At 35.9% G+C, this 27456-nt stretch overlaps 1 protein-coding gene across 1 annotated transcript in view; it reads right to left on the reverse strand.

Annotated features, from left to right (window-relative positions):
• CLPX (caseinolytic mitochondrial matrix peptidase chaperone subunit X) overlaps positions 1–24998 on the reverse strand; it is a 37312-nt gene extending 12314 nt beyond the window's left edge. The window contains exons 1-9 of the mRNA XM_081049952.1: positions 24658–24998; positions 18968–19128; positions 16703–16820; positions 9526–9680; positions 7361–7520; positions 5886–5927; positions 1827–2003; positions 1284–1448; positions 406–494 (exon numbers count right to left, since the gene is read on the reverse strand). Of these exons, the coding sequence (XP_080906078.1) occupies positions 406–494; positions 1284–1448; positions 1827–2003; positions 5886–5927; positions 7361–7520; positions 9526–9680; positions 16703–16820; positions 18968–19128; positions 24658–24736 (1146 nt within the window). The 5' untranslated portion in view covers positions 24737–24998. The remainder of the gene's footprint in view (positions 1–405; positions 495–1283; positions 1449–1826; positions 2004–5885; positions 5928–7360; positions 7521–9525; positions 9681–16702; positions 16821–18967; positions 19129–24657) is intronic.
• Positions 24999–27456: the final 2458 nt, after the last annotated feature.

A 27456-nucleotide genomic window follows, 5' to 3' on the forward strand; every position in this document is an offset into this window, starting at 1 on the left:
CTACAAGGAATGAAACACTATTTTATCCTATCTTCTAACAAAGTGAAAAGAATAAGACACATGTACATAGTTCATTTATGTCTAGATAGAAGCAGAACTTGTCTTCAAGAGTCCTCTAGAAATGTTTAACTGGGCCTTTGAGGAATAAAACTAAGAAAAATTAAATTTTATTTTTTTCTGTTCTTTAAAATATTTTTAGTTTCCTAAGAAAGGTAACTTGGTATGTAAAATCGCCAATAGCTTTCTCTTAGCATTTGAACTACTTTAAAATGGTATGTGGAGTCTGGGGGTGGGAGAAATAAACAAAACAAAATCTAATTGAATGTGAAACCAAACGTACAATATTGGGAGGTTGATGTATTCCCTTCCTTTTAGTGGGCTTGAACAAAATATTCAACTGCTTACTTGCTGAACGCCTTCTCCACCTACATCCCGTAACTGATGAATGCCTGGCACACTGCCAATCTTATCTACTTCATCCAGAAAGACAATTCCTATAATTTAAGGAGGATTCTATTTATAATAGGAAAAAAATACACACAAGATAACCTCAACTTTAAAAGACTAGGTAGGCAGAGAACAAAGTTATTCAAGCTTACACACTTAATATTTTCAATGGCTTAATATTATAAAAATACATTGTCTCACTCCCATTCATAATTTTATGCAAATGTTTTATATTTTATAGAGTATCAGTTGGGTGTGATAACTACTTCTCGCTGAAAATAGTTATCTACCCCACTAATGTTTTCAGGTTCTTTATTCTAGGAGCTAAAATGCAGGTGCAGTGTGGGAACAGGAGACACAAGCAGTGCTAGCAAGACGCTGGCTAACTTTTTCCCAACTATATCCTTGTCTTAAAAGAATTTGGACAGGAAGCTATCAAGCTCTTCATGTAAACAAAAGACAGATGAAAGATGGGGAAAGGAGAAATGCAGCATCTATGACATCCTGTAAGTCAATAGGCTAATCTGTTTCTCTTCCCCTTGTCCTTGCCCCTCCCCCATCCCACCCCAGCAGTCTGGAGAGGAGAACAGGAAAAGCAATAATAGTATTAAGGATCTAACGGAATAGTAATTTGGCCTGTTTTCACCCTAGTAGTCATCTAATGACGATAAGGCACAGCAAACTTTGTGGCCCTTAGTCACTATGCTAGAAAACGTTTAACATACCTTTTATATAGTTTTACTACTTGATTCAAAATAAGAATTACGTTAGCTCTTAATATTACTGCTTCCCCAACAGACTCCATCTGGGGACAAACAGCTATGCTGAACACATACCTTGTTGTGCTTTTTCTACACTATAATTGGCATCTTGGAGCAGTTTGGCAATCACAGATTCAATATCTTCACCTACATATCCAGCCTGAGTCAAAGTCGTACAGTCACAGATAGCAAAGGGGACATCAAGGCATTTAGCTAGAGTTTGTGCCAGCAGAGTTTTACCTACAAATAGAAACAGTAACTAAAAGTTTACTAAAAATATGTAGATATACAATTTCTGTACAAAAATGCAAAATGAATTTGAATAGTATATAATAAAAAATTACTGTTACATCTTTTCTCCACTATTATTTAGATCTAATGGTATACTATTATTATGATCATCCCTGTTACGATGTTAGGAATTGGTCTAAATGGCAATACCAATGCCTCATGTTCAGCTTGAAGACTGTGCAGAAATACTGAAAACGTATCTGTAAGATTGGCCTTAGAGTTTTCTTCTCAAGAGCCAGGATCTCCCAATCACAAGACACACGTTACAGAATCATTTATATTCTATTTTTTAAAATGAGTAGCACATTTTTTCAGGAAGTTATTTACCTGACCCAGTTGGTCCCAGCAGCAAAATATTACTCTTTTCAAGTTTTATATCATCATGGGAAGAATCCAATACTTCACCTCCTCGTTTTTCCTGAGGCATTTGTTGATTTACCTGTTGCTGCATTGATGCTCCTAAAGCATTACCATGTGGACTAATTCCAGCAATCTGAAGCAATTCTGAAAAAATGCCAAAGGAATTACTAGAGCTTCATTTGATTTTACTTGAAAACATGCCCAATAAAACCCTACATCTAAAACCAATAAATTATTTAGAAAAATTTAAATATTTTGACATTCTGTCTTAAAGAAAATTTCCTAAAAGAAAATTTCCAATTACCTAGTGACAAATGTACAAGACTCATTGATTATTCAAGGAACCTCAAACAAAGGAAATGGACTTTTATCCTCGCTTCCTTATTTATGTAAACCTGTATGAAAAATGCCCTTTCACTCAAGGGAAGGCAGTATAACGGAAGGAAAACTGTGTTAGGAGTCAGAAAGCTTCAGCTCTGGTCCTTTCTTTGTCTCTAAATAGCTGTATGATTTTGGGTAAATCATATAAACATAGTGCTGTTTCCTAATCTACAAAATGGCAGTAATTCCTGTCCTATCAATTTCAAACACGTGGTGGAAAGGTGTAAGAATAAAATGAGACTGATTTGGAGGCACTTTGAAAAATAAACAAAGTATATTATTTTTTTTAGTACAAATGAAAAGAAGCAAATTGTAGAGAAAGAAAAACATTGAACTAAGAAATAGGGAACTTGGTTCTAGGTAGTATCGGTTCTGTTACTGTGTAGCTGTAAGACCACTGGCAAGTCACTTAACTTACTGGACCTGCTTCCTTACCTGTAAAGTGAAAATATTGACACATATGACCTCTATAGGCTCTTCCAAATCTAAAAATGATTCTGTGAGTCTACCAGAGAAACCAAATATGGTAAGATTCACTATCCCTGGCCCTATCTGAATCTCGGATTTCACAGAAACTCCCTGGATCCTTCTAGTCCCTTTAGGAAAGATACAATGAACTAGATGGGATTGATATTGCTGGTGAACTATCAGTTTATCAGTGGGATCCCTAAAACAAAAACAAAACAAAATTTTTTTTTATTCTCACTCTCTCGGCTGAAGGAAAGAATCCCAACAGTATTTTCAATTGTCCAGATTTATAAATATCCATATTGCTCCTGGTTCCCAGCACTTGAGGTATCTGTGCTCATATCATATTTGCTTGTATTTTCTGAATTTATTTTCAGGTTGTTTCTAATAAATGGTTTAAGAATATCAGTAGTTCTAATGCAGTATTATTTTAATCAAATCAATAGATGTCCCAACAGAAACAGCTATTATTATTGTCCTATTTCATCTGGCTGTCCCTTTTAAACTATCTTAGGGTCACACTTAAGGCAAATAGTTATTCTATTCATCAAAAATAACAGGCATTCAATAAACATTTGAATTTAATTAAATTTTGCTACATGTGAGGGTTAATGATTAGTGACTATTCAGTGTTACGCCTGATTACAATCTACATCGGGCAAAAGAAATGTAATCCCCTATTTGAGTGCCATTAGTTAGCTAGTCATCCTTAACAAAATTGTTTACTTTTTTTTTTTTTTTTAATTTCAGCAAAATATAGTTAGGAATTTTGACAATATAGGAAGGGGCTTGGCTCAAATGTAAATCTGACCATGAGGGAAAAATTATTTAGGTGAATAATTTGAATAAAATTGCAAGAAGCATATTTACTACAGTGGAGTCACATGACATATGTAGTTAACTTACTCAATGGTTTAAGTTAAATATAACGAGGAGTAATTTAAATGGTACAGAACAGATGATGTTAATCATTCCACTTTATGAAAATATGCCTCAGAGTAAACTTGAGATAACTCTCCTGTCCTCTTCCTACGAATCACTCACTGCATAAGCAACTCTCTACCGAGCAGGACTACGTGCAAGCAGGTTAGCATAGTGGTTATTTGCATGAAACTCGTCAGCTTCGTGGCCCTGGACAAATTACTTAAAATTTCTGTGCTTCAGTGTTTTCATTTGTAACGTGGAGGTGAAAATAATAGTTTCTTTCTTACAGGTTTTGGGAAGATTAAATGAGTTAATGTACATAAAACAGAACAGTGCCAGGCAGATAGTTTTATAAGTGTCGTACAAGAACTTACTAATAGCATTGCAATTTTCTTACTATTTAAGTATTTGTAATATAGCCCTCAAATGCAAGCCAACTATTTCATCTGGTTCTCAATTTAAGAAAAACATAAAATCCAAAGACGGAGAAAAAAATCATCAGTCTTACTCAGAGTAGTATGATGGTCTCTAACATGTGATTTCCAAAGGAACTTTCAAGAATATATTGTTTTATATGATTTTGGCCTAATGCCCTAACTTCAGAACTTAAAACCCCACATTGGACAAGACTAAACTACACATAAAAATAAATTCTACTTAAGCTTTAAAAATATTAATTTCCAAGTCAATCAAAATATGTAATTATAAATTGCTTTTACCTAAATTCTTTTTTTTTCAATTAAAGTTTATTGGGATGACAATTGTTAGTAAAAATTACATAGATTTCAGGTACATAATTCTGTTATACATCATCTATAAATCAAATTGTGTGTTCACCACCCAGAGTCAGTTCTTCCATCATCATATATTTGAACCTAAATTCTTAAACACTATTACTTGTTAACATTTAAATTACATTAAATCACTACATAATTTCTTTCAAAAAGATCCATTATAGACTTTTCTTTACTTCACTAGCCATCTGCCCAAATTTATGAATATACTATCAATAGCATATTTGATTATATTTTTGGATTATAAAATATATATCATACATGCAGTTAAAATGTATTATTTAGATCTTACATTCTTATAATCTAATTCCATTGCACTTCCTGTGTTCCTTAATTTTACCATGCATGGTATAATAATTTCCATAGAGTTTAAAAATAACTAGAAACAATATTTTTATTACATATAGTAAATCTCATGCCAGAGTTGGTAAGCTAGTTATGTTCTCATGGTATATCCTGTATATACAGAGGTGCCAAAAAAATATACATATTTTAAGAAAGGAAAAAACTGTATTAAAACTGTATTAAAATACTCAGTATATACCAATTACAAAAGATGAATACAAGTCATGTGTATAAATTTTTTTGGCACCTCCAGTATAATACAATTCAAATGGTAGCTATATAATACTGCTTGTTTCAAAAGCAAAGTAAAGGTATCAAACTTATAAGTGAAAAATGTTCATACTGGTTTATTATTTACTTTTGTTTGTTATTTTAATTACTGAAACAAACGACCATGTGAATCTTTTTACGATATATCATACTCCTAGAACCTTCACCCTCTGTGCAGCAGCTATATCCACCTCCAAAAGGATGGGCGCAAAAAATCAGAATGGCCACTATCCTTGATGTATCACACTCCACCAGACCATCTGATGCTTAAAGGGGCAATCGAGGGCTGGACCCTAGAAACAGTTAGTTGGGGCTTACTCATAATTTGCAAGTCTATATTAAGTTTCATATACACCAAAAAATAAACAGTGTGGTTTCTGGCAAAGAGCAGCCAGAAGATAATCTGCCTCCCCCCAAATTTCTGTCACTTGTAGTTATGCAGGACAACTCTAATAGTACGGCAAGAATAAAAAGAAAGATATTATTAAATAGCAAGCTACAGATTTTTAAAAATACAACTCCTGTTAATATGGTCTACACTTATAGGGAAAAACTATATATACTACTTTTTATCTCATTACAATAGAAATATCACAAGACAGAAAAGATAAAATCAAATATCTGAAATAACCCAATATGTACAAACTACAAAAATCAGCTACAAAAAACTATTCCAAAATCATATATACTACGCATGATAAACATGTTTAGGTAATATACAACATCCTTCTTAGTAATACACAAGCAAATACATGTCCACCATTACTACTGCTGACGTACTTCACTGAAGTATATCTCAAACGAAGAATGATTACAGAGGAAGACCTGAGAAGAGGTCACTTACTTGTAAATCTGTATTCATCCTCCCGTCTTCTTATTTCTAACTCTAAGAGGATAAAAATGGCAAAATGAAAATATTACATATTTGTTTAGGGGAACAAACAAGAAGTATCCCATTTCTTGTCCTCTTCCAAATATATTTAAAGAATGTGTCAACTTTTTATAGCTTTTTAAAACTTTTTTTAGCATTCAAAACATTATGAAAGAATCTATATGCTAATCCTTTCTATATTTAAAAAACCTAAACATACTTAATGATGGCTGCCCAATTGCTAATATTTATATTTGTCAAATACAAAGTTGTTACCTATTTTAATAGTAGTAATTTAAGTCTTCAATAAGAATTTAAACCCCTCATACTATAAATACCATATAACCATTTGCTTTTCCAGCGCCTAGAAGAGCTTAATTATTCATTTGTTGACGGAAGGAACCAGAAAAAAATCACTATGTGTCATGACTAGGCAGTGCTACTTGGACTTTATAAAAATTAAGGTTCCAAGTATTCCATTAGTTATTACGAATGCTTTCTAAAAATAAAGTAACTGATACTACCACCTAACTATTTTGCAATAAGCTCAACAAGTGTCTTCATTAAGCCAGTTATATATTTAGTAACTACTAAAAGTAATCAAAAGATATTGTAGTTTTAGCAGAACTCCCTCAAATTATAAAATGATGACCAAAATCATGTAAAATGATAGATTATAGGCTTAAGTAAGAAATCAGGGCTCCTTGGCCAACAACAACAAAACTTACAATATTTACCCCTTTTACCCTACAGTTTTTTAATAAAATCATCCGAATAACATAACACATTATTGTCCACATAAATTGAGATTACACAGTATATTGGTATATGAGAATCTATTACTAATAGAATTATACTTTGAATCATTTACAAATTTTCCCTTAACCTTGCACTCTGTAGCTGGGGCCGAAAAAGGAAAGAGCGTTGCATATTTTCTGTAAGAGCTATCTCCATATGTCTCTGACTTAGGCAAATGAAATTCTGTATCCTGAACCCAAAAGAGAAGAACTCAGAGTAGTACAGAGCATTGCAATAATAATAAGGTCATGAGGAACTAGTTGTAGTGAAGTCTACAATTCAATGATAATTCTCAATCTCTACTCCAGTGACTTTCAAACATTTTTCACTGAGATCTTTGGTAAGAATAAGAAATACATTTTACTCTGTGACTAAGAATCCACGTACACAAAAGCAAAAGTTTTCAGAAACAATACTTAACTACAAGTTAATTTACTCTGGTATTTTCTATCCACACCCATTAACTTTTTAAAAAAATGCTGTTGACAACCTATCAAAATGATTTCCTGATCTACTAATGGGAAGTGAACTGTACTCTGAAAATTGTACTATACTAAAAGCATTTAAGACAAAAACAAGAAGTTGCAAATAGAGATTATCTCTAGGCAAGCATAGTAATCTCTATTTTGGCCAAATATCAAAACACTAACCTCTAGGTGTTAACGATGTCTGCTTTTCAACCTCTGCCTGCTGTCTCAGATTAGCTGGGATATTATTATATATTCTCTTATAATGATTGTACACAGCAACTGAAAGCACCTTCTTAGCAAATGACTGGCCAACAACATACTTGTCGAGGTAGTTATAAATCTGAAAAATAATTGGGTATGGAAAATTAATTTAATATGAGCTGTCATAAAAACATTCAAAGTTATATACCGAGCGTATTTACTTAGTTTTAAATTCAAACAAAGACTCATCAAAAACAAAATGCCAAAGACACGATAACATTATGTAGCAATGATTCAAGGCCCTAAACCCTAAACGAACAAAAACACAATTTATTTGTTCTCTAACCCAACAAAGTATCACTATACTCTTCTAGTATTATGCCAGTTTCCGTTCTGTAAACAATGTCATTGATCCAATTTTTTAAAGTTAATATTAAAGTCACTTAGAATCCTACACATGCCACCATGGGTCTAAAGGTATCATCATTAATGTAAATCATGAAAATAAATCCTTTCTACACCTTTTTCAATCACATGAATATTATTCTTCAAAAAGATAAGGTATTATGGAACTACCCTTTTCAAAAATAGGCATGATATAATCAAAAACCATTATACTACCAGTATCCATGTATTTTAATACTCACTAACAAACATTTATTTTTCTCAGATATTAACTTTAAAGCTATTTATTTATCTACATGGCAATTTAAAACCTTTAGTTTTAGTAGAAACTAAAGCTCTATTCGATACTTGGATACTGCCAACAGTTTGGAACCTGGGGTAAATTCCTTCAGCTTTTAGTAAATAGAAATTAACTGTTAATATTCATTAACTCTGGAAAATGTTAAGTTGCGTTTATTTTCTAGAACTTTGGCTTGGATTTCTAAAGTCTATACAAATTAGTGGAGAATAAAGCTTAATAGCTATATTTTCCATTACATTATTTATTTTTACACGACAAATTCTTTAGTTGTTGACCATAAATGACCATATCATGGTTATTTAAAAATCTTCGGGGTGGCTGGATGGCTCAGTTGGTTACAGCGTGAGCTCTAAACAACGGGGTTGCTGGTTCGATTCTCACATGAGCCAGTGAGCTACACCCTCCACAACTAGACTGAAGACAACGAGCTGCCATTGAGCTTCCAGAGGGGCGGTCGATGGCTCAGTTGGTTAGAGCAAAAGCTCTCAACAACAAGGTTGCCGGTTCAATTCCCTCATGGGATGGTGGGCTGTGCCCCCTGCAACTAAAGATTGAAAACGGCGACTGGACTTGGAGCTGAGCTGCACCCTCCACAACTAGATTGAAGGACAACACCGTGGAGCTGATAGGCCCTGGAGAAACACACTGTTCCCCAATATTCCCCAATAAAATATATTCCTCACAGATTATACTCATGAATTATGAAATCTGCCACAGCACATTTGGAGGAAGTAACAAATGCACTGGCATCTAAGTGGAAGAAAGCTACACTGATATAGATGAGAAACAATCCAAGGGTACAAACATCTGAGACGTGGCCAGAACACAGGGCACAGCCCAGGAGCAGGGCTCCTGTTCTCAGAACGTGCACACCAAGTACCCAATGGAGACAGTGGTACACTCTGTTGTCTTTCATTATGACCAAATCACAACCTGGTCGAAGACTCCTAGAAAGAGCCCACACCACAAAAACCAAACTGCTATAGAGGAGAATGCTGGCACACTGGCCGTGAAAAAATTACTTGCTTCCGTTGTGAGTCTAAGGCTATTTTAAGGCTATAAAATAAACTAATTTGATGGGGAGAAATTGAAGGCTGGTGTTATTTAGTAACCCAAACTAACAAAAATAAGTCCATAGTTGCTCTCTTTTAAGGATATCATTTTAGATTAATTTAGTATCAATACTATTTTAATAATCATCCAACTATGTTTCATTGCTACTGAATACAGTAATCATGACATGAGAAAAGTGCAATGGACACCAAACCTAAATTTCAAGTATTTGATATCAGTCACAATTTAGCCAGATATAGTCCATATTAAGAACTTACAATATGTATTTAGAGTCTAGTATTAGGATCCAACATAAACTGGGGAGAGGGGAGTACTGAAATGGTTTCAAGATAAAATGCGTATAAGACTGAGCAAGACCTTATACCTTCTTGGGGGGAGGAGGTGGTTTCTGTTGGAATGCCAATTTTACAGCTTCTGCTGCTGATTCAGGTTCTTTAATTATGCTTTTCTTTGAGTCTGCTTCAGATAGCACAACAAAAAAATGATGACATTTCTCACACTTCACAAAACGGGTGGATGCTGTACAAGAGAAAAATAAGTAACTCAAATAGTGTTTCACCTTAAAGACTCACTGTAAATGAAAACTACTGTACTTGATAAAAAGTAGGCTGACAGTTCACTCCAATAGCCACATCAAACAGCCTTGTTTACACCTAAGACAGATGATAATGATAGATGAGTTCAGTGAACTACATTTTGTTCATTTTCACTAGGTTCTTTCATTTTATGGTATACTTCATTAAGTAAAACGACTGAGAGTCTTTCAGTTTTCCATACACTAAAGTTAATTTTAAAAATTATCACGATAAGACTATTAAATAATCATTTATGTTATTGAAATACTTGAATGAAAAAACTGTGGAAAAAAGTAAAACAAATAAATTAATCTATTTTTCCAACATTTTCTTATGAAAAATTTTAAATATACACAAAAGTTGAAAGAGAGAAATCTATTTTAATCCCTAAAAATGTAAAAAAGTATATTATTTAGGTTCTTTTCAAACTTATGAACATTTTAAAAACCCTGACTTGGTAAAAAGATAAAATTATTTCATACCTTCTTTATTTTCATCTTTATTCCATTAATTCCTATTTCTTTGACTGAAAACCCCTGAGAAACTAACAAAATAACAATATTCTCAGTTGTATTGACTTAATTAAAAGATAGTCATGTAGTTTTTGAAAACAACACAAGGGCAGTTAAAAGGGAGGGTGAAAAGGAGTTTTTAAGGGCAACGCATCAGCTTTAGAATATCCTGTGTTAAAACAAAAGTGATTTCTTCTTTTCTCTCGTTTAAAAACACGACTATAGGATGTAAACATATGGACATACACTCTTAACGTTCTCCAAACCCACCTCTATTAATAGTAACCAGGGACCTCAGAAAGTAGCATGGTAGAGAAACCCACACAGACTATTAACAGACACACAGAAAAAAATAGGAGTTAGTTATATGTTGGGAGGTCTCAGTAATATATTTTCGTGTAATCTAACGAGACAGGTAAAACTGCAAAGAAAGAGTTTTAAAAACTATAGGAATCTCTCTCCTTTGAGAATGTAACTACCTATCTCTAGATTACAGGAAAAACTGCACTGCAAGCATACTTAAATCTTCACAAAATAATTTAAATTAAAAAAATGGACAAGTCCATATTTTAAAAATAAATTTAATTATTAATTCAATCAATTGAATTCTTGTATGTTTGTTCTTAAACATAAGGCCAATCAAAAATACATCCTGAATAAATTCTAGTACCAAATTTTAAAGTAGGAGTGGGATCGAATCATCCATGTTTTCTATTTATTGAACACCTATAAATGCTGAAAGACAAATATCAAGCTATTCTAAGTACCTTCAGTTAACACAAGCCCAAATACATTATCACCATTTCCCATCAATGGGAAAGTGAGTCAATGCCTTTATTTTATAATGAGGCAACAGCTTACAACTGTTACTGATGGTAAACAGGGCATGTAAAGGGCAGAGAAGCCTCTGATTTAGTTCAGGTTGTGTGACAAGAAAATCTGGCCTGAGAACACAAGAATAAGATATTTCTCTAAAAAACAAATAGGTCAAAGGGAAAGAGATTTAACACCAACAAATTATAACCCTCTCTGCTTACTGCTGAAGGGTTCCTTAAATTCTATTTGAATATTTGCAATACTATTTTACATTGAAACATGTTCAACATATACCCAAGTTCAAGGATTCAATTTTATTTATCAAAATGCTATTTTTTAAAAAGCATTAAATGAAAAATAAAAAAAGCATTAAATGCATTTTTTTTACTCCTAAAAAACAAAGGGCAAAAATTTAATTTTGTTAAATTATCAGGGGATAGCCACTATGGAAAACAGTATGGAGGTATCTCAGGAATCTGAAAATGGAACTACCCTATGATCCAGTAATTCCACTCCTAGGCATCTACCCGGAGAAATCCAAAACTCCAATTCAAAAATCTGTATGCACTCCTATGTTTATTGCAGCACTTTACACAATAGCCAAGATATGGAAACAACCGAAATGCCCATCGGTAGATGACTGGATTAAGAAGCTGTGGTACATTTATACAATGGAGTATTACGCAGCCATAAAGAAGAAAGAAATCTTATCATTTGCAGCAACATGGATGGATCTAGAGAACATTATGTTAAGTGAAATAAGTCAGAAAGAGAAAGACAAGTACCATATGATCTCACTTATATATGGAATCTAAAGAAAAGACTATGTGAATGAACTAATCAGAAACAGTTTTGGGGACACAAAGAAAAAACCGAGAGTTGTTAGATGGGTGTGTGGGGGGGGTGGGGATAAGGGGAAAGGTGAAGGGATTTGGAAGCAGCTGGTAACCACAAGATGGCCTCAGGGTTTTTTTGAAAATTAATTTGGGGAAGGTATTCAATAATGTTGTAAAGATTTTGTTGGGTATCCGATGGACATGCGTCCTATTTGGGAGACCACCTCAGGGATACTGTGGATACCTGATCATGGCATTGTACACCAGAAGCTAAACATTAATGAATGCCAACTATAATTTTATATATATAATGTGATGGTTCAGTGTGAGGTCGGAGGGATAGTGGATGGGGGGAAGGGGTTCACAGTGTGAGGGATATAAATGATGAACGTCTAAGTATTACCTTGTCTTGTACACCTGAAACTAATAAATAAAAAAAATAAAAAAATAAAGAAAAATAAAAAATAAATAAAAAATTATCAGGGGATAAATAAAGCTCTTTCATTTAAATGATTACTACAAGTATCCTACACGCCTTTATCCTACACGCCACAGAATACTGATCCCGGTAAACATGCTTGTATAGTATACCAACAACAGAAAGACTACTTTAGCAAAAACTTTTTCAGGAGATTTGTTTAAATGAAAGTTCTTCATGATTTTGAACAAGTTTCAGGGTCCAACATAAAATCTCCAGAACACTGCAGACAAGTTTAATTCCCACCCTATGAGACACGTTAAGCGCAGTATGCCTTCAAAAAATATTATATACATAAAAATAAAAACAACTGAAGGCTCTAAAATAAAAATATTCATGTTTGACAAGTTAACTTTTTAAATGGACTAAAGAATAGCATACATTAGACCTTATAATCAAAACTTTCTTGGATATTATTTCAATTTCTGATGATTTTCTATACATTCATAATGGTATCTATACAAATGGTGTTTTATTTCAACAAAGTCAAGCAAGAGTAATATCATTATAAGAAAACATAAAAATCACTACAAATATACTTGCCAGATTGAAGGTCCATGAGCTAAAACATAGTTTTTACATTTTAGAAAAAAAATGGCAATGAAAGTTACATAAAATTCAAATTTCGGTGTCCACATGCAAAGTTTTATGGGAACACAGCCGTCCTCAGTCATTAACATTGTCTATGGTTGCTTTTGCACTGTAACAGCAAAGGAGAATAGTTGCAACAGAGACCATATGGCCCACAAAGCCTAGAATATTTATTATTTAGCCTTTTATAGTAAGTTTCCTGACTCCTGCTATATAGCATGCATTTAAAAGGAAAGAACTACCCATAGAATGAGAGAAAATATTTGCAAATCCCATGTTTGGATAAGGATCTAGTATTCAGAATATATAAAAAAAACTCTTATAACTCAACAATAAAAAAATAACCCAATTTAAAAATGAACAAAGTATTTAAATATTCTTTTCTTCAAAGTTATACAAATGGCCAATAAACACATGAAAAGACAGTTAACATCTTTAGTCATTAGGGAAATGTAAATCAAAACCACAATGAAATATTACTTCACATCCCTGTGATGGCTACAATAAAAAAAAGATAATGTGTTGAAGAGGATGTGGAGAAATTGGAACCTTTATATATACATTGTTAGCGGGTTGTACTGATGGTACAGCCTCTGTGGAAAACAGTCTAGCAGTTTCTTAAATAGATAAACATAGTTGCCATTTCACCCAGCAATTCCATTCCTAAGCATAAATCCAAGAGAAGTAAAAACAAAAACTTGTACACAAATGTTCAGAGTAGCATTATTCATAACAGCCAACAAGGAGAAACCCAAATGTCCATCAATGGAGAATGGACAAACAATGAAATACTACTATTCCGCCATAAAAAACAATGAAGTACTGATACATAATGATGCAACACAAATGAACCTTTGAAAACATGCTAAATGAAAGAAGCCGGACACGAAATGCCACACATTTTATAATTCAATTTATATAAAGTGTCAAGAATAGATAAATCCATAAAGACAGAAAGTAGGTTAATGGTTGCCAGGGCTGGGAGGGTAAGGAGTAGACAGTGACTGCAAAGGTGGATGGGGTTTCTTTTTGAGATGATGAAAATGTTCTGGAATTAGACCGTGGTGATGATTGTACACCTTGGTGAATATACTAAAAATCTCTAAAATGTACACTTTCAAAGAGTGAATTGTATGGTATGTGAATGATATCTCAATAAAAAATTAAAAATTTTAAAAAGGACTAGACCTTTGTATATCTACGTATTAACATAGATAGCTCTCAAAACATTGCTGAGTTGGAAGGAAAAAAAAGCAAGCCGCAAAAATATGAATGATATCATTTATGCTTTTAAAAAGTTTTATGTTCGAAGAAGATATATTACAGAAATATATCTTTAGCTTTATACATGATGGTCTACTTTTTCATAAAGGGAGATATACACATGTATTCCTCAGTTAATTAAAAACAATTAAAAATGACAAAAAAAGTGGACAATTACTTAAACAGGCCACTCACAAAAGAACCAGAAGGGGCCAAAAGCATATAAAAAGATGTTTATTAACTAATAAGTAAATAAATGCAGATTCAAACAAAATGGATAACCTATGATAAAAGAAAACCCCTTCAAACTAGGATGCCCCAATTTTCAATGAGTAGACAGATGATTCTCTGCATTCCAAATGGATGCATTCTGAAGAGACTTCTATTATGGGTCAGCGAAGGGTGAAGGGCCTCGTCTCACTGCTGGGGCCTATTACTCCTTTGCAGTAAAGCTCCAGAGGACAAGGACAGTGTCATGTTCATCTGTGTATTTTCTGAGCCTAGCAGTGTCTGACTCAAGAGGTGTTTGCTTACTAAATTACATATTGAGTATGTACTCTTCTTTTACTCTTTGCTTTTACATTCTCTACTCCCACATCACCCCTGCCCCTTAGAACTCCCAAAGGAAAGAGACCACACTCAGCCTAGAGTTGAATAGATAACACTAAAGTATAGTGTTTTCCACATTTGGCCTCACTGCTTAAATTTACAGATTCTAGGACCCTACCCAACATCAATAGAATCTTAATCTCTAGGAAAGGAGAGAATCTGTATGTTTAACAATCACCCTCTGAGATCATTTAATCATTGTTAAAACAACAGTGATCTGGCAGGTTTTGAAAAAAAAGCATGGAAGAAAAGTGAATTTAAACTCAAGAGGAGCTAGTTTATCCCTAAAGAATTCCAGCTGGTAAAAATGTATGAGATAGGAACTTCTGAATAGCAAATCTTCGCTGCTCTGTGTGACCTTGGATGAGTTACTTAAACTTGCTCAATCTCACCTCCTTCATTGATAAAAATCTGTCCTGACAAAAATAAGATTGTGAGAATAAAATTACATATACTGGCATTTATCAAATGTTAGTTCCTTTCCTACTCTAAGAAATCACTACTTAAGTCTATGAAGGTTGAAATCTTTCTCTGGGGAAAAAAAGGAGAAAATCTCTTGATTAAAATATACCAGGGGTGCAAAAAATTTATTATATATAAGTGGACACTTCAGTCAACGTTGCTCAAGCAATAGTTCGCCATAATGAGAAGTGTCTAGATGCTGATGGTAACCACTTTGAGCACCTCTTGTAATTGCAGAAGTCAAACGTGACTTTTATCTATCTTTTGTTATCGATATATATTGAGTATTACAATTTTAATACAATTTTCCTTTCTTAAAATGTGTATATATTTTTTGGCATCCTCTGTAGGTAATATAATACTGCCATTATGAATTGAACAATTCTCTACTTTTTAGAACTTTGCTATATCACACCAAATTTGTTAATAGCAAATGTAATTTAGAAGTCACTTTCACTTTATGTTGAGATCCAAATTAATATTCATTCAGGCTGATTTTTCTCTTTGATCTCTTACTAGGCAAAAACCATGAAGAGAACCTCTAACATTCCAGCTATAGAATGAAACTACTTTAAAACTCTTTCCAAAACTGTAAAAACATGCTACATGTAGTACTTTTTCATCCAGTGGCCAATATATTACTGATAAAGTACTATATATAAAGCCTCAATATTTGGGTTGGAATATAGAGAATCCTGTCCAGCTAATTATTAGAAACTGAAACTTCTGCCAAACCTGACCATCAAACTTTATATAATTGGACTGTATAGGAAGGCTGACATGGTAGTACAATGTAATTTACTCTTGAGTCATTACCATTAATTCTAATTACGTAAGAAATAAGTTATTTGATTCATTAAACAAAGTATCTATAGTAACATCTTTGTATTTCAGAGTACAGCAAAAGTGAGACTGTTGAATTTCTCCTTCTCTGAGTATCTGAATCATTAATAATTATCAGACACTTTCTAGAACTGAGAACATAGCTCCTCTGGTAAGTAAGTACTCAGAGAGGGAAATATCTTAACATTTGAATGACTGACCTCTGTAGCTATATGAGATGTTCAACAGGTATCCGAAGAACAGAATAGTAAATGCAGATAAATAAGGCTTGGTTCTCCTATAATTTAATGGTCATATGCATGAAACTCACAAAATTCAAATTTAAAATAAACACACAAGCAAAATAAAGAAGCAAATAGTTTTCTTAAATCATCTCTTATACCACAGTGCAAAATATTACCAGTCCTGGGGATTTTTAGTATCTGGTGAAAATAAGAGAGAATCATGTAAGTTCAGGAAGAAAATAACCCTGGTTTGTATAATTTCTATATTTCTATGCAGTTAACAATTTATAGCAAAGGCAGAGAAAAATAAAAATAACAGAAGTAAAACTTACACACGAAGGTCTCCACATGTGTGCACAAGTCGCCACACTTAGGACAGCGCAGCTGGTTTCCACCTTTCCCAGAGTTTCCAGAGCCCGATTTCTTACTGGTTCCCTCACTCGCTGATTTCTAATGTTTTCGGAAGGGGTGAAAGAGAGAGTGTCACGTATTACTTTCAGGTCGTCACTGTATCCCGTTTCCCTGAATAAGAGCTAGCCAGACAACCAGCTCTAGTGCGTAAGACCTGGTCTTACACTACATTATATTACATAAGACTCGGTCTTACAGGAAAATAAGACTGGGTCTTATATTAATTTTTGCTCCAAAAGCCACATTAAAGCTCACTGTCCAGCTAGGTCTTATTTTCAGGGAAACACAGTATGTAACTTGAATATAAACAATATAGTTTATAATTAATCTTTATAATTTTTACGATTTCTAGAATGGAATTATTAATTTATAGCTCTACTATCACTGGTATCCAAAGATATATTTACCACAAAAATAAAATCAATTCTAGTAAATACATATATTTATCTATATACCTTCTTTACATGGTAAGTGCCAGTATGTATAAGAAATAGCTTTCTTTCTTTTTTTTGTTTTGTTTGTTTGTTTTTTAAAAACTTTTACTTATTTTAAGTGTGTTTTTCCAGGACCCATCAGCTCAAAGTCAAGTAGTTGTTTCAATCTAGCTGAGGAGGGCGCAGCTCACAGTGACCCATGTGAAGAATTGAACCAGCAACCTGGTTGTTAAGAGCACTGCACTCTAACCAACTAAGCTAACCAGCCATCCCAATAGCTTTCTTTCAATGACTCAATAAGAACTAGGAAAAAAGTTCCATAATATAAGTAAAAAGCTGCATTTCAATGAAATTGAATTGGGAGTTATCATGGCAAGTAGTGACTCTTAACTTTCTTGAATCTAACTTTTTTCACTTTTTTAATCTCTAAAATGAGGACAATGTCACCTACTTCAGAGGGTCATTTTTAGGATTAAATGTGGATGTGAAAGCACTGAGTATTTTGTCTCACATATAATATTAACTCAAGTGTTAGTCAAATTCACATAATAAAAAAATTGGTAATAATTCACTAACCCAATACAATTACCAATCATCTACTTGCTTGTAACAGAGTGGCCCAACATTAAGTCATACAGATATCCAAGATTTTTAGGTAGAAGATGAAATGGGTTTATACTATCAGAAGTTGTAAGAGTTGCGTGACAGGAAATAATGGATACTTGTTGTCACACAGCAGCCTAGCCGATTGTCCCCCCACCCAACCCCCCACCCTCCGTCTTTCTTGAGGAAAGAAGAGTCTGTGAGACTGTGCCTTTTGGGGACTTTGTTTTATCATGATGTTTACACCTCATGTCTCTCTGTCTGGTCCCCAAAAGATGGTTTGCAGCCAATGACAAGTATGATTCATCATGGGGGGGACAACTCAAGCCAGGCGGAACCGTGTGGGGACCCCCAATGAGCTGCCTTGGAAGATCTGGGAAGGTGCCTTGCCCCCCCTTCCCCCTGCCTGGGAAAAGCCACTGCTGACTCTGGCTTTCCTCTCTCACCTGATCGTGAGAGAAGTCATGAGAGCGATAAAGATCAGCTGTCTCCACTTAGCTCAACGGAACAGTTTCAACATGAGAGACTTGTCCCCGGGGAGATGCATACCTCACCTAAGTCATCATAGGGCTTTCCGCTCTGGCTGCTAGTGGACAGAGATAATTGGCTTGATTCACTTTTGTGACATGATGGATGAGTCTCACAAACCATGTAAAAAACAATGCTACTCCCTTGTATGATTATCAACAAAAGCCACCAGTTGGCCTGATTCTGCGCTCCAGTCTCTTGCCAGACTGTGAGACCCTTGGCCCTCTGAGATTTAACTGCATTAAGTCTCTGTTTCTTTCTTTCTTTAAAACTTAACCCAACGCCACCCCTTCTCGTTTCCTCACTGCCCGTGTTGTGCTGGACACAACAGATACTCCTAATTCAACCCTACAGAATGACTACACAGATTACTCAATGAAGCTTTTTTACTATTTTGTGGTATTACATTTTTTAATTACTGCTTACTAAGTGCAATGCTTATAAAACTATTTTATGGTTCACATTGAAACACAAAATAAAATTACCTAAAATTTTTCAGATTTTCTGTATTTCATGTTTCCTACAGAAAACATAAACCAAAACATAAAGAGTACTATTATATTTAATTATTTGAAGGAGGGAACTCAAATATGTGTATAGATGCCAATAAAGATAAAATACCTTATTTCCATCTCCAGAGCCATCTTTACTTATCCCATCTTTTGAGGCAAAGTACGCTGGTGTTTCTGCAAAGGTTCTAAAAGGAACTCTCCATAGAATCTGAGTTTCAAAGGTCCCAAGCCTTCCTAAAACGGGTATATGAATGCGACCACAAGAAATACCTGAAAACATAATGAAATTTATTAGTCTACACATCAAACATTAACGTTTTCAATAGATTCCCCGGAAACAAAAATCCCTTAAGCATAAAGGAGGTTGAGAAAGCTAGTTTTCACAGTAGTAGTACAGACTGGTAGAGAAAATAGTGGCAAAGCCCTCTCAGAAACAGGCCAGACCTGGGCCTTCGAAGATTCCAGGTGAATAAAGATATTTCTTTCCTTTCCAGGCCTGGCCCTTGGAAGTGTGGAAAGACCACCCAAGTCATAACGAGTGGCTCTTTTAAAATTTGAGATAAGTAGTTCAACATCTGCCTCACCCATAGAAGGAAAAGGCCATTTACGTCTTATATTCTTGTTATGTTATTTCTACCAATGAGAATAAGCAATTAATTGACAAACTCTTGTCTGTTTCTTTACTTATAGAAGGGTGATAGCTGCAACAATGGAAACAAACATCAAATGTTCTTTAAAAAATAATGTGCTCGGGCAGCTGGGAAGCTGTTGGTTAGAGCGCAGTGCTTATAACACCAAGGTCGCCAGTTCGATTCCCACATGGGCCAGCGAGCTGCTCCCTCCACAACTAGACTGAAAACGATGACTTGACTTGGAGCTGATGGGTCCTGGAAAAACACAGTTCCCCAATATTCCCCAATAAAAAACTTTTTTAAAATAATAATAATAATGTGCTGTTCATTAAAAAACATTTTAATGAAATATTCAATCCTACAGAAAAAATATAATTCAGTAAACACTGTGTTACCACCATCTGCTTTCAAAGATTTTAATCTTTTGCCATATTTGAAGTTAAAATTCTCAAAAAGAACTTATTATTTGGTAAATTTTTCTGTAAAGGACCAGGATAATAAATATTTTCAGCTCTGTGGGCCTCTATAGACTCAGTCCCAAATACTCTGCGTCAAAAGTAAATAATATAGAAAACAAATGGGTGTGGCCAGTTTGGGTCCACAGGGGTCACTGTCTGCTGACCCCTGGTTTTTCTCACATAAATACAAACTAAACCCCCAAATAAATTATAGGCAATGGCAAAAGAGCCATACTGCTACTGTGAGCCACCGTTTCCCAAGCCGGTCTTTAACAGTGTTCCATACATAAGAAAATTAAATGGTCCTAGGTTAAACAAAATTCCATAGATTTCAGTACTGTAGGGCTACTCAGCACCTTGAATAAGCTAACCTAAATTAATGAATCGCCAAGAAGGAAGTTTCCTAGCAGTTTACCAGAGTGCTGTTAGGAGGTAATAAAGCAAAAGCGGGGAAGTGTTCATGTTAATACTTAAATAAATTTTAAAAACTGATTTTTTGCCTCCCTCATTTTATTCCCTGCAAAGTTCTCAATTCAGGCTTTAACATTTTATTTCTGTACCTGGTAGGGCTTTTAAGACATCATGAACATATGTATTTATTCAAATGAAAAAACTGGTTTAAAATTAGGTCCTTCGATAATTTTTTTAAAATGTGCATCAGAATCACCTGGAGAGCTTGCTAGAACAACTGCAGGGGATCTTCCCTGCTTCTGATTTAGGTCTGAGGTGGGACCCAAGAATACATTTCTAACAAGTTCCCCAGTGAGGCTGCTGGGCTGAGGACCGCACTATTTAAACCACTGTACTAAACAATTTAAATGACCAGTCATTCACCAATTGTATCCATCACTATAAATTTTTACAGAAATCATTGCAGCAAACTAATCAGGAGTTTTTAACCCTTTTTGAGCCAAGCACCCCTTTGGCAGTCTGGTGAAGCCTATGGACAAGCCCCTGCTCATAATGTTTTTAAAATGTATAGAATATCTAACAAAGGAAACCAATTATACTAAAGTAGTTATGAAAATACTTTAAAAATATTCTTCTTCACTAACAAAATTAAGTATGATCTAACAGCTCTTTTAATAACTACCATGATTTCAAAGTAGTGAAAAATAAACAATATTTTGAGACCTCTGCAACTATAATGTGATAAGAAGATATTTGTGATTTTTGACTGGTGACACTTTATAGATACTGTACTACTATGTTTTGTTGCCTACATTCAGAACTGAAGAAAATGCTACATTTCACTTAAGGTTAGTGAAAATAAAGTTCATAAAACCTATGAATTCTATCCCTAAACCCTTTGGAGGCCTGTGAAAAAAATCTTAAAAGCCAAATAGGGAAGTATTTCCATAAAGTACATTACGAAAGAGTACCTGGCAGCAATGACAGAAGACAGTTAAAAGTTAAACCATTTACAAAACTTTTGTCATACAGATAAAGCTTTCTGAGTTTCAGAGCAGCTGTTTTTTAAAAGACATTAGAATAAGGTACACTGATTTTACGGTGATTACGATCTAGAAGAGTTATTTGTTCAACTTTTAAATATTTGCCTCCTATATTCAATCTCGAATTAAGCATTTTCCAAAAACATATAAATGATTCAGCTTAAAAAGATAAACTGATCTCTGTATTTTAGAAATAGAGTGAAAGAACTAATGAAAAATTTTAAATTATCTATTTGCAGTGACAATATTTAAGTGCATAACAATTGATGAAATGGCAAATCAAGTTAAATGCTCCCTTAAACACTTGGCCTCTAACCTCTAACACAAATTGGAAAAAAATTCAACAAAAACTCACAAACAATTCCAGCAAATTAGAAGATGTTTATTGCTTTTATTAGTCTCATAATTTCATTGTATGCCAACTTATTGTTTCATGAATTTGGACTACTTAATAAAAAAAAAAAAATAACATCACTCCTATGATAGCTTTCCTCAAGTTTAAAAATGTTTGATGAATTTTCACCGAGGCTAGTCTACTTGTCGGAAGATGAACGTGCCCAAAAAAAAAAAAAAAAGAGAGAAAAATGTTGATAAGAAATAGTTTGCAATAAAGATGTTCTATCATTTATTCACTTTCCCTTATTTAAATTGTATTGTATTTACCTACCCAAAGAGGGATAGAGAGAGGGAGGAGGGAAGAGGGAGGGAGGGGGAGAGGGAAGGGAGGCAGAGAGAGGGAGAGAATTAAAATTAAAATCTAGGAACATTATGTAACTATTATGAAAATTATGGACACCATGTTTGAGCACCATTGCATCTTCACTATACTCTCATGAAGTGACACCTTTTCAACAGACAAGGACAGAAATCAGCCAGAAATCAAAGGAGTTAATGATGATCTCACAAATGCAGACTGAATATTGTCGTTCAGAATCTTTTAAATGGAATCAAGCATTTCTGAATCACATATTCAGAAAGCAAACTGACTGTTACAAAGGCAAAGTACATTTTAAAAAATATACATTAAAATTGAAAAATACCAGCGATTTGGGCAGGAAAAAGTATTTAAAATTTCTACTTTACTATAGGTTTCATATTCAGAGACTAATGAGGAAAAACACATTAAATTGGATACATACAGCCCATCAGCAAAAGCAATAGATCCAGTATCTAGTATGACAATTTACCAAATAATTTTTCAAACCACCATATAAAATTTTTAGTCTAATGTGACAGATAGACCAATGGAAACAGAATAGCACTGCACTTCAGAAGAGCTCTGAAATGTCCCCTTTTATTCTTAATTCTTTACAATTTCTTGTCAGACGATGATTTTGGTTAAGTTCTTTTGTTTGTTTATACTATGTTGTTGAAATTCTTAACTCTATCGTTTATTAAGAAAAATAAGAATAAACTAACTAAATTTCAATTCTGATTTTTCTTTCACCTTTCTTCCTCTTTCCAGGAATCTAAATAAGAATTTTTCAAATCCTTAAAAAAAACATTTCTATATTTTTGTAGACTTTGAGTTTTTACTATGGAAAGTAAACATTTTGTGAAATTAAGCCTTGGGAAAGTCTTAAATCAAAGTGAAAACTATTTTACTGTTTCACTGTCATGTAAAAATATTAAATTCTGTAATGATCTTGGGTAATGTCTCATTTTAAGTTTAATTTGGTCTTTTACAGTGAAAGCAATGGTTCATTATTTCTGAAAACCTCCAGCAAACTTACATTAACTGATAAACAAATAGATAATAATTTCTAAATAAGTCATTAATTTGTGTTGATTTACCTAATGATATACTTAAATTTAAAGCAGTGGTTGTTTTGAAAAGAAAAAAAAAATAACTACACACTTCCTATGATTCAGTTTTCAGGGACAATTGACTGGAACAGATCATGAACTTTGTCAAAGAAGTCTTTCCTATGCAATGAGGACACACACATACTTTATCCACTCCTAGAAACATTCTTTGTTTACTCCACTAGATTTAAACTTGAAGGTGAGAACTTATTCACCACTTTATTTCCAGCACCAAAACAGAGCCTGGCATATAGTAGGCCCTCCAACAAATATATGTCAAATAAACGAATTTAAATATCTGTCACTTTCGAGTGTTTGCAACTCAAATTCCTAGAATAGGGGCATCTATCTGTTCAGGTTTAACAAGGTCTTGGGATTAAATTCACTCCCTTACATTTATACATCATTTTAACAAAATGCTCCTGCCCACATTACTTCATTTAATCCCTCTTTGTGAAATAAACTGTCGGAAAATATACATTGAATAAACAGTACAATTTTTTTTATAATTAACCTAAAAATTAGGAAATGGGGCTTTTATTTATCCAAGGATCATAAATTGACGAACCAACATGAAACGAATTTGTCTAGTAGTTTGTGATTATAACAGGCTCTATCTAGCCTCATAGTCTGATACAGATTTGGGGAAGAGAAAAAAATGTATTTTCCGGAAACTCTTGGCTGGAGTGCCACTTTCACAACTCCTGATAAACAGAAAGGAAAGGTAAACAGGCGCCACCCTTAAACTATCTTGGACTGTCAAGTTGGAAAAACTGGCCAACAACTGCTGATATACCTAAGTACTACAACAATTTCTTCGGGAATTGTCCCAACCTCCCTGCCGCTTCCCTAAGAGCCTGAAGGTCTTCCCAGCGCCAGGAAGTACTGCGATCCCTGTTTATGCCCAATGTAAGCGGCCGCACAATGACAGTGACACTTCTGGCCTTGCGCGGCCTGCGTCCGGAACCACCGGCTCGGCGCCCCGCGGCCCCGCAGATCCCTACAGTAGCAGCCCCTCACCCGAGCCCTTCTCTGAGTCCCCGACAGACCCGAAGGGGACCCGGCCCCGCTCCGGAAGAGGAGCCGCAGCCGGAGCAGGAGGCAGTCCCTGGCGGAGCTCCGAGTGGGGTCTGGGGACATTTTTATTATACCTAAAGGAGCGTTTTATGCCTCTTTCAGGGTTTCTGCGAAGTGGCCACATTCCGGCCCCAAAGTCAGGAGGCCTGAAAAGAGCGCGGGCGGGGGAGCACAGGGTTTTACTCCAAATTTGAGAAACAGCTGCTTCCAATGTTGGCAGCGCCCCGTCCTACGCGGAAAGTGGGGGGTGCCAGGCGAAGCGCTGCGCATCCCCACATCCCCTCGTGGTGGGGTAGGCCTCAAGCTCTCCCCAGGGTCCCCACCGTCTATACACTTGTGACCCTAAGTTCATGTGAGGGACTACTTCGTTACCTCTCTGCGCGGAGGCGAGCGAGGAAGTGATGAGCCGCGCAGCTACCGCTCCGCAACTACAAGCGCCGCAGCCGGACATCTCCGCGGGGCCTAGGTCGGGGCTTTGCCCCCTGTTGCCCTCCGAGTCTCAGCGGCCCGACTCCTACTCGCAGGGCGCGCTGAATTGGCTCCGGACCCTCCCGCCGACCCTAGGCCCAGTGCAGAGTTCGCCCGCCGGGCAGCCAGGCCTTCGCGCTTTTCGTGCCCCAATGCCGTCTACCCAATACAGTAGACACCTAACCCCTCTCCCTCCCTCTCCATCTCCGCCTCCCCCCCCTCCACACCCCCGCCTACCCGGCCCCGGGAGCGTGCGCGCGCCTGCGTCCTAGGCCTAGGGAGGAGGTGTGGGCACGCACTGCGTGTGCGTACGTGGGACACCGACGCAAGGGGAGTGAACGGGGAGGAGACCTGAGCGCCAATGAGCACGCTCCGGCTGTAGCCGGCCCTAAGTCTGGGAACTACAAGTCCCGGAACGCAATTCTTCCGGAAGCCGCTTTATCCTAGTGTTGAAAAGTTTGAGCCAGACACGGGGAGATGAGGCTCGGGAGTTGTAGTCTCAATCCGTTCCAGTAAAGTCCTTCGGGTCATTTTCGATTGGTGGGAGGGAGGATGAAAGTGAGACTGGTGGCTTGGCTGGGCCCAGGTGGAGTCTTTAAAGGCCTTGGGCTCCCGCGAGATGCTTCGGATAAGTTCCTCCCCCCAGGGATTCCACCTGCTGTCTTCCTTATCTTATCCTTAGTTTCTTCACTTGTAACATGGAAGTGGTATTTTTACCTAGTTCCTCTAGCAACAACTATTGGATGACAGCTCGCGGTGTTGCAAGCCAGTGGTGGTAACTCTTCCAGCTGTCGCTAGTCCCTGGATGCTTTACAATCCTCTATAGGATCCCTTAAACTGGACCACACCCTGGTAAGTTGTTCCTTCATTAAACTCGCGTTACCCTTTGAGCCGGCTGCCTGCATGGCTGGTCCCTCTCTGGACAGATAAAGCAGATTGACCCCATACAACGCGGAGGATAGTGAAATTAATCAGACTCTTTGCCCATCTGGGTTGGCGCCAGGCGGAGTATTTTTTATTAAGATTCTGATTAACTCCAAAGCCCTGAGTAATTGCCAGGTGAACTTGGATGCCTGTTCTGAGCTTGGCGGGAAGGTGGGGGGATGTTGAAGAGGTCAAGCTAAAGTCAAGATTAGTTCACACAAGTTATTTAGCCCTCCTCAATCTTGGATCAGAGAAATGTGGCTTCTAGTTCCCTGGTTCTGGCCATGAGAAGGGGCATTGACCTTGGCGCGGGCCATGCATGTTGTGTTTTTTTCTCTCTGGGGGAGCTGAACCCTTGTACTCCTCAGCTTCAAGTGGCAGACACCAGAAGGAGCCTAGGTCTTCCTCAGCTGCCTCCATTAATAGAATTTTGAGAAAGGAGAGATTCTAAAGTTCTCTCCATCCAGTGTTTTTAAATTGTGTTCCTAGAATTCCTCAGAAGCCATAGCTCTGTGGTGGGGGTGAGGGGACTAAGAAGGTGGACCTCTCCTGTCTCCTCCATGCCACCCAAAGTCAGTCAGAACAGCTCTGCTTTTATCTGTTTCGTTTATTGGGGTTTTGTTTGAAAATGGAATTCTGCTTTAAAACAATATTTGAAAACCATTGATTCTAGGACAAACCTCTATTATTAGCAATGACCAACACCCAATTTCAATAGTCATCCCACCTTACCTTCTATTTCAATTCTATGCACATTTCCTTCTTATTATAGAAATAAGTTATTTGCTAAAATCTATAGATTGGGGGCCAGCCCGGTGGCTCAGGCGGTTGGAGCTCCGTGCTCCTAACTCCGAAGGCTGCTGGTTCAATTCCTACATGGGCCAGTGGGCTCTCAACCACAAGGTAGCTGGTTGGATTCCTCGACTCCTGCAAGGGATGGTGGGCAGCGCCCCCTGCAACTAAGATTGAACACGGCACCTTGAGCTGAGCTGCCACTGAGCTGCCGGATGGCTCAGTTGGTTGAAGTGTGTCCTCTCAACGACAAGGTTGCCGGTTTGACTCCCGCAGGGGATGGTGGGCTGCATCCCCTGTAACTAGCAATGGCAACTGGACCTGGAGCTGAGCTGCGCCCTCCACAACTAAGACTGAAAGGACAACAACTTGAAGCTGAACAGCATCCTCCACAACTAAGATTGAAAGAACTACTTAACTTGGAAAAAAAATCCTGGAAGTACATACTGTTCCCCAATAAAAGTCCTGTCCCCCTTCCCCAATAAATTTTTTTTAAAAGTTTATAAAATCTATAGATTGGTATAAAACAAGCTGAATAAAAGCTTAGTGAAGTCAAGGCTCATCTGAGGACACTCCATGAAGCCTTTGCTTTCTGTTTAAGAACTTGACTTTTCATTCATTCAGTCAACAAATATTTATTAAGTACCGATTATTGAGCACTGAGGAAATAACATTGAACCAAAAAAATGTGTCTCTCATGAAGCTTACATTCTAGTGGGGAAATAGAAGACAGTATATATATATATATATATATATATATATATATATATATATATATATATATGTATATAACATATATATAAAAAATATATAATGTATATAATATATATAATATATATATCATCACTGGTATGATAACATAGGAATGTAATTATATTGTATAATATATCCTTATATTATTCCCAGGACAATTGAGCATTTCATTTTATTTATGGGCTAATGTTTTGTGTGTTAGCCTATATTCCATCTGGACTATGAGCTCTTTGA

This window comes from Rhinolophus hipposideros (assembly GCF_964194185.1).
Source record: "Rhinolophus hipposideros genome assembly, chromosome: 5".
Classification (NCBI taxonomy): Eukaryota; Metazoa; Chordata; class Mammalia; order Chiroptera; family Rhinolophidae; genus Rhinolophus; species Rhinolophus hipposideros.